Below are 9452 nucleotides of genomic sequence, written 5' to 3'. Positions count from 1 at the left end.
TATGCATCGGAGACACATAAGATACTTCCCTTTTCATGTAGCATTCTCTCTAAACATCTTAGTTCTAAGGCAGAAAAAAATTATTATTCATATTAAAGTGGAATATACTAACTGCAATGACTACTCATTATTTAGTATAAATGTTCAAGCTGTCTAGTCTATCAATAGAGATGTTATTGTTTATGTTGTATCACTGTCACTTCCAATAAGAAATCAGTGGGCAGATACTTGATTTACTTGGAAAAGAAGACAAATTAGATATCATTTCAGTCCTGAGCCTGATTTAAATTGGTAAATCCTCAAAGATACTTGATTTTTACATGAAGCTTACTAAGAAGTAAAATATTTGGTGTAACCTACCCAGGTAGAGAGATCTGGCCAGGCCCAGACCCAAGGTTCCTGCTCGAAGCATGCTGGAGTTTTTCAAGTGTCTGAAGTCTCTGAAGACCTTCACGCTGAATATGTTTGTTTCTAGATCCCAGTCCCCAAGCATGACAACAAGATTTTCCAAATAAAAATCTGATTCCCTGGGGAAAGACAGACAAACAGATTCATTAGCCAAGATTCCACTCAAAATTTTACCCAAAGAGTGAAAATGTGGAGATTGCCTAGGGACTCAGATAATACTATTAAATAAAAAAGAATCCAATTACTCCTTATAAAATGAGAATTGACACTGCTGGCCCTGCGTTGAAAAAATTAACAGATAGAAAACACTGGATTCTGGCTCCAATGGTCAATTTTAATGTGAATATTGGGAACAGAACTAAATGTAACCCCCATATTCTGCATCAAGAGCAACTTCTGACATATAAGTCATAAAAACCAAGTGATATAAAATATAAATTCAACATGTTAGTGGTTATAAAAAGTGAATATCAATTTTTAATTAACTTCTTAATGTGACCAGAAGGGCTATTAGTTAAAATTCTTATTCTACTTATCATATATTTGGTCTTATTTCTAGTGATTAATTAAAATTATTTGGTTGGAAAATATGTTTTTTATATGATCCTGTGATCTTCCCTCAAAGCATATAGAAACATCGTAAGTATATACTGATATTTCTTTTTTAACTCACTGTGTGGAATTTTCTAGTCTGTAAGCATTGTAGATGCAAAAGGTACATCTGCAATTACATTCTAGACACTGTATTTCCATCACTCAAACAATACTTTTATATTAAATGCTTTATTATTTAAAAATAATTGATCATTAAATACAATCTAAATTTGCAGTTAACTTATTCTCCCATTTCCATTTCCTCCATTCTATTCAGAATTAACCACTTTTGACTATCACAACCTTATTATTATTATTATGCTTTAACTTCTGGGGTATGTGTGCAGAATGTGTAGGTTTGTTACATCGGTATACATGTGCCATGGTGGTTTGCTGCACCCATCAACCCATTGTCTACATTAGGCATTTCTCCTAATGCTATCCCTCCCCAGACCTCCAGCCCTGACAGGTCCTGGTGTGTAATGCCACCCCCCACCACTACGTGTCCATGTGTCCTTATTGTTCAACTCCCATTTATGAGTGAGAACATGTGTTGTTTGGTTTTCTTATGTTAGTTTGCTGAGAATCATGGTTTCCAGTTTCATCCATGTCCCTGCAAAGGACATGAATTCATTCTTTTTATAGCTGCATAGTAATCCATGGTATACATGTACCACATTTTCTTTATCCAGTCTATCATTGATGGCCATTTCAGTTAGTCCCAAGTTTTTGCTATTGTAAATAGTGCTGCAATAAACACATGTGGGCATGTGTCTTTATAGCAGAATGATTTTTAATCCTTAGGGTGTATACCCAGTAATGGGATTGCTGGGCCAAATGATATTTCTAGTTCTAGATCCTTGAGCAATCACCACACTGTTTTCCACAATGGTTGAGCTAATTTACACTTCCACCAACAGTGTAAAAGCATTCCTATTTCTCCATATCCTCTCCAACATGTTGTTTCCTGACTATTTAAAGATTGCCACTCTAATCGGCGTGAGATGGCTATCTTATTGTGGTTTTGATTTGCATTTCTCTAATGACCAGTGATGAAAAGCCTTTTTTCATATTATTTCTAGCTTGATTTAAAGTTAAACACATGTGACTCTTACTTTCACTTGAACACTTGGTAGTTATTGTAGCATTATTAATTGGGTTAATTTCAATATTGTGTGTCTCAGGAAATTGGGAGACCCAAAGTCTGAGAGATTGATTGATTAAGCTTGCCTTCCTATATGGGCACAGTTCATGGTGCCCCAAAACAACTAAAATAGTAATCAAAGGTTACTAATCACAGATTACCAAAATATATAATTATAATAAAGTTTTAAATATCACAAGAATTATCAAATGTGACATGGAGATACAAAGTGGGTACACATTGCTGGAAAAATGGTGCCAATAAACCTTCCATTTCCAAAAAAGAATAAAATCCCACAAAATCTGCAAAAATCAATAAAGCAAATTTCAATGAAATGAGCTATGCTTGTATAAGCCTTAGTACTATCTGAAGTTTCAGGTATCCACTGGAGGTCTTGGAATATATCCCCCATGGATCAAGGGGTACTACTATATTATATGTTTATATATGTATTTATGTTTATACACAGTCCTATACATATGAGGTGTGTATATATATAAATATGTGTGCATATACGTGTATATATGTGGATATATATGTATATGTATGTATATACATTTGTATGTACATATGTATGCATATATACATGTGTATATATGTATCTTTACATACATATATACACACATACACACACATAAATATACACAAAACACATACACATGCCTAGAATCTAAATAAAGAAATTTACATTGGTAGACCAAGAAGGCATAACAAAGTTATTACATTTATTTAATTCTCAAGATATTCTTGAAGGGCAACCGGGTTAGAAACTGTAGATCTAATTAATGGTTTTTTTACTTTGTAGGTAAGCATATTGAGACTAGAATAGGGAAATAATTTTCGTAATTGTTTACGTATTTATGTATTTATAATTAATTTTGCGCCTATTTTAGGGAGAAACAGAAAACTTATATCAGGGACTATAAACACCATGAAGAGAAACAAAGACAAAGAAAGGGATGAAATATTATGTTGTGGCAAGCTTTGGACATATTTTAGAGAGGGTCTAGACTGTAACTTTATGATGTGGGGATATCAGAAATAATATCTGAATGAAGTGATGTAAAATGACACTGAGAATTCTTTTCAGTGACCCACTTTTAAAGATGAGCAGACAATGAAGATGACCTTTTATTATGTCAGAAATCAATTGACCATATATGTGTGAATCTGGTTCTGAACATTTTATTCCATTTTATTAATTAAAGTGTATTTTTTTTACCCAATATCTCACTATCTTTGCTATTTTAGCTTTGTGGTAAGTCCTAAAATCAGTCATATTCACAGATTATGTAAACATTCCAAATTTATTCTTTTTCAAAACTGTTTTGACTCCCTTAAGTTTTTCTTTTCACTTTTACATATAAATTGTAGAATCAACTTCAAAAAGTTCTTAATTTTAACTGGAATTGCACTGAATCTATAATGAGCTCATGATCTTAATTAATAGATAGTTCACAGTCTGCCTTCCAGTATCAACTTTCTTTTCTTTATATTTCACATTCAGATTCCATAAACCAGTATTTCCTACCTACCAATTTACAACCCCTGGGTATGGAGCCCAGCTAGACATCTATGTATTTTTCCATAATTTCCCCAAGACTTGCTTATGTACATAGCTAGGTAGTAGCTTATACATTAGTATGTAGAATTCCCCAAGACAAGACTAAATTCAACTCAAAAAGTTTGACCTTTATCTCTGCCAGAGCTCTAATATTCTAAGGTTCTATTATATAGAACATTATCTGTACACCATTCCCTCTCTCCTGTCAATATTTCCTATTCATGTATTCGTATTTCTCTCTTCTCAAGGAATAGAACACTCAAGGAGTCTAAATCTGCTTCTCATACAACTTAGAAGTATAGCACTTTAAAGTTAAGAAAGCAAACTTTATTGAAGATTGTAAATCCTGTCATAAGTTACGCTTGGATATTATTTTATCACGTCTCCAGGATTTCCAGAGAATGTGCATGTTATCTTCCCAGAAAAAGCAAACTGGAAATCAGAGAATTTATTATCTTAGTGGCATATAGCTATTTAGCATCAGAGCTGGGACTATATCTTGTATCATTAGGTTTCTTTTCCACTGATGGATCACTTTTTTTTTTTTTCCAGCCAGAAGCCAAAGTTCCTTCAGGTAATCATTTTCATCATGTAGTTCATTACTCCACAAACATTCACCTGTTTACTATTTTAAAAGTATTCCTGATACCTTTCTGTCCCAGAAAAGAATTAGTGTGTTTCTTCGATGGGCCTCCCTGAGGACTTGAAGAGCTTGAGAAGCTGGTATAAGAATCCACATGCATAACATTAATCACGTACCTAATTGAGTGAACAGTTTATTTCCACAGGTAGGAGGAAAACCCCTTTATTACATAGAACACATTATAGAAGCTATATTATGTTTGAAAATATATGCTTTAATATTTAAATATAAAAGAGAGGATTCTATTAATCTCAACATTTACACCACAAATTAAATCATATGCCTCCTAGGATATACATCACAGAAAATATAAAGGACTTCCTACATATTTTGGTGAATAGAGTCATAAATTAGAAATTTGTTTTAATTTTTTCTGACGAATAGTCAAAATGGCAGCAGGATTAAGGGACAATGTTTCACATTTAGAAAAATTATTAGCTAGAGAGAAAATTAACTTTCAACTAGCTTTTGGGTATATTTCACTTTGGGTTCAATTTATTTTATTTTCTGATACAGGAATACCAGAAAAGTTTAAGTTTATTATAAAAGTTAGGTAATTGACTAAGAAGCAGATTTAGTTATTTTAAATTTTCATACTCTAAGCTTAATATCTTTAAATAATTTAATAACACAAAAATGCTATTTTACATAGTTTCTAGGACATAACATTTCTAAAACTATGGCGGTTACATCAGGGTTGCACCACGGTTCTATTAAAATATTGATTTTGTAAATTCCTGTTTATATTATACAAATAAAAATTTAAGTCATAGTTTATATGTATGTATTATTCACATGTAATATAAAAATTTATTAAAATTGATCTTAATGCGTCTCATAAAAAAGAACTGTGCAATCACCTCATGTTTATGTAGTTGAATGAGGTATACGTGCAACTTTTGTCCAATCTTAGTTATCCTTTAGTTTGGAAGGAGAAGTAATTTTTCCAAGTTTATGCTGCTAAACATGACATTTTAATATAGGGTTTTAGAGTCGAAGTATAGTTCCTAGTATTCTACAATTGCCTTATTTCAGATATCTTAGGAAAATAAAGTCTGGAACTGTAATGTAGCTGACCTTTCTCCTGTATGTGGTGGTAAATATGTATTTTGTAATGGACTCCTTTGGTAGATTATTAGTACATTTTTCAAAATTCACTGGCATATTTTTTTTTGAATCATGTTTCTTATCTGCCTAATTCCTGTTTGTTCCTGAGTCTTGTCAGTGAACGTCTGTAAATATCCCATTGATTCTTCTAATAACGAAAGAGAGAGAAAGAGAGGGGAGAAAATATAGGAGAAAGAGAGGATAGGAATTTGTATAACAGAACTGTATTTTTTATGACTCAAAAATACATTAATACATATTTAAACTATTTATTGATAACTTTGTAAGCTATTAACATAACACAAAATTACTTAATATATTTGTGTATGTGTGTGTTCTCATGAGTAATACGTAAGTAGTCTGGATTTACAACACAGAAAGTGGAATTTAACTGAATTATACCTTTTACTGTAGAATTTTCTAAGAATCACATGAGAATTTTTGTTTTGTTCTGTAGTCCCTTCATTTATGAGGGTATTTATTTTGTATATTAGAAAATATCTTGCACATAGATCTGTCAGAACATTTCTATAACAATATATAAAAATACCTGGCCTTTCTCTTTCTAAAAGTGGTTTGAGTCTTATTTGTTCATTCTCTTCTTAATGCATGGTCATCTTAATATGACAAAATTTTGGTATGTTTCACATCATGAACACAAATCATTTGTAAGTCACTGAATTCAGACTGGACCTACATATGTAGAGTTATCACTCCTTTTAAAATTTTCATAATCTATGACATGCTAAAAGAAAAACTAAATTACCTTGCTTAAATCTCCCCTCTAATTTTACCCATAAATTTAGTCTGTGTAGTACTAAACTGTTTCAATAACAGGTTTTCAGTGTAGATACAGGAGTCCCTTTAACCTTGCTACCTTATTTTCTTTTATATATTTATTTTTGGTCATGTAATTGTCTTTCTTCGTACTCCTCAATGTGAAACAGAATGATAATATTAGGAAAGAAATCCAGATATCAAACACTACTTTCTCGCAAATATAGTAACGTTATTTTTTTAGTCAGATATTCCATCATTTTTATTAGTTATTATTGGTGATTTTTTATTTCATAGTAATTTTAGAAACTCTAAAAGCAACTATAATATAGCAAAAGAATGGCAATGATTTATTTTTAACAGAAATATGTTTTAAAATACATCCAAGGACTTTGCAAAAATAACAAACGTATGAATTATTAGTAAGATGCATCTCACATTGTTATTAGGTTGAAATTTAAAAACAGTTATGATAAATAAGGTACAGAGGCCAAAACTGACAACTAAGTGATATATATTTCAGGAAGAAAAAGTCCTGAAAATAAAACACATTGCACTGTTTGTAAAGAAGTTACATCTATCTCTAGAATATGGTCTGCTCTTCTATTTAATGGAACAAGATAATTGCCAGAACAGAGTACATGAAATTGTTTTATTTGAAAAGGCTGCTGCATGCAACAAGTTGAAATGTATGTCTGACTTATCCCCATTTTCTAGTCATCTGGAAGCCTTTTAAATTGTGCAATTTTGATATTTTTAAAAACTTAAATTGAACTGTGCTGTGAGTGTGGTTTCTCCTATTTTAAAAATTGTGAACATTTACAAACGACATCTCATGTACTTCATCACAAATCTAAGACTGTACTCAAGTGTGTGCTTTCCACTATGACATATTTAGTTTTAAATATTTCTACATTCAGTAATCTTTGTGAGCTTTAGGACATAATATGAGAGCAAGCGGTAAAAAATTCAGCAGAAAATTAACTGGAAAATAAAATCACTTTAATTAGCACGGTTTTTTTAAAAACATGATAAATTTAGCCAATAAATTAATTACATATTTTTCCTTTTACTTATACAGTGAAATTCATCTCTTTGGCTCCAATTACTTCATCATAGTCTATTCCATTACTATCAGGGAAATTATTATGCCCTAAGAAATAAAACAAGGATACAATTGAATGGACTCCATTTTCACAGGCTATAATCTTTATAATCTGTAAGTAAAAACTGAAATGAACAAGTTGTCATCAGGTTTGGATATATACAAGATTCCATTGAAGAACAAGACTGAAGTCACCATGTTTATATTGACAGGCTTCACAGATGATTTTGAACTGCAAGTCTTCCTATTTTTACTATTTCTTGCAATCTACCTCTTTACCTTGATAGGCAATTTAGGGCTGGTTGTATTGGTCATTGAGGATTCCTGGCTCCACAACCCCATGTATTATTTTATTAGTGTTTTATCATTCTTGGATGCCTGCTATTCTACAGTTGTCACTCCAAAAATGTTGGTCAATTTCCTGGCAAAAAATAAATCTATTTCATTTATCGGATGTGCAACACAGATGCTTCTTTTTGTTACTTTTGGAACCACAGAATGCTTTCTCTTGGCTGCAATGGCTTATGATCGTTATGTAGCCATCTACAACCCTCTCCTGTATTCAGTGAGCATGTCATCCAGAGTCTACGTGCCACTCATCACTGCTTCCTACGTTGCTGGCATTTTACATGCTACTATCCATACAGTGGCTACATTTAGCCTGTCCTTCTGTAGATCCAATGAAATTAGGCATGTCTTTTGTGATATTCCTCCTCTTCTTGCTATTTCTTGTTCTGACACTCACGTAAACCAGTTTCTACTCTTCTACTTTGTGGGCTCTATTGAGATAGTTACTATCTTGATTGTCCTGATCTTCTATGGTTTCGTTCTGTTGGCCATTCTGAAGATGCATTCTGCTGAGGGAAGGCAAAAGGCATTCTCTACATGTGGCTCTCACCTAACTGGAGTGACAATTTATCATGGAACAATTCTCTTCAGTTATATGAGACCAAGTTCCAGGTATGCTTCAGACCATGACATCATAGTGTCAATATTTTACACAATTGTGATTCCCATGCTGAATCCCATCATCTATAGTTTGAGAAACAAAGATGTAAAAAAGGCAGTGAAAAAAATGTTGAAATTGGTTTACACATGAAGAATATTTTTAAAATTGAGTAAACCTGAAAAAAATGTTGAGTGTCAGAGTTCACATCTCTATATTTTAGGTAAAGTATTTGCATATCAAAGAATAGTTTCAAAAAAGCATTAAGCAGCCTGCCAATGCGGCATTTTCAAATTTAAACAAATTTTATCACATATATGCCAATTAATTTGTTCAGAAATCTATATTAAATATTATTTGATATATATTGTTGTTACCAATCACACACTACTAACAACAGCTTTCACAGTAAGTAAAAATCAGTTATACACTTATAACTAGTAAGTGAATCCTACAGAATCCTGGGAATTGATAAATGCTTACATGCCTTATTAAAAGTTTTTGTATTCATTGTGGAGTTACTTCCTCAATCTATAATCCCTAAGAAGAAATATCCAAATTTTACTTTACTTTCCCTAAATGTGCCTTCATAAACTGAGATCTAGTCAAGCTTCTAAACATGCCTTTAGCTGTGTTTATTTCTACATCCTAAAGTTTTTCCATGATTAAATGTTTTCCTTGCCCCTTTTCAACCACAAAAGCTGACTGTATTCATTGTGAAACTATATTGGTTGTAAATGCTAATATTTCTTGAGAGTGTTCTGAAGGCTCAGGAAACACTATACCCCAGGAATGAAACCACAATATATGTATAAATGACTGCTCTAAGGTCTGACAAACTAGCATGTCCTTGCTCACTTTGTAGTCCTGCCATTATCTTGTATCTACTTTATCTGTAAGAAATGACTGCAATGTCATCCTTCCACAAAATTTACACCTAGTGAACAAGCCCGCAGAATGGAAATTATTTTGCTTTACCTCTACTCACATCTGGCTCTACTTTATGAATTTCACTTTAGTAAGTTTTGTTACAACATCTGAAGATTCATTAAAAATGGAAATTAATTGTTTTTCAATAACACACACACTTGTCCCTCCAAGGATATTTTTATGTGAATTAACCAGAATGATCCAATCATAACATAGTAACCACACTGAAAATTT

General features: G+C 32.2%; 1 protein-coding gene across 1 annotated transcript; it reads left to right on the top strand.

The window, feature by feature from the left end:
- The first annotated feature begins 7398 nt into the window (after positions 1-7398).
- LOC112607167 (olfactory receptor 5T3) lies at positions 7399-8495 on the top strand. Its single transcript, XM_025358272.1, has one exon. The coding sequence runs from the start codon at positions 7473-7475 to the stop codon at positions 8439-8441; it is 969 nt and encodes a 322-aa protein (XP_025214057.1). The 5' UTR covers positions 7399-7472; the 3' UTR covers positions 8442-8495.
- Positions 8496-9452: the final 957 nt, after the last annotated feature.

The sequence above is a fragment of the Theropithecus gelada genome, chromosome 14 (genome assembly GCF_003255815.1).
Source record: "Theropithecus gelada isolate Dixy chromosome 14, Tgel_1.0, whole genome shotgun sequence".
Classification (NCBI taxonomy): Eukaryota; Metazoa; Chordata; class Mammalia; order Primates; family Cercopithecidae; genus Theropithecus; species Theropithecus gelada.
This window is presented reverse-complemented; position numbering and strand designations above follow the sequence as displayed.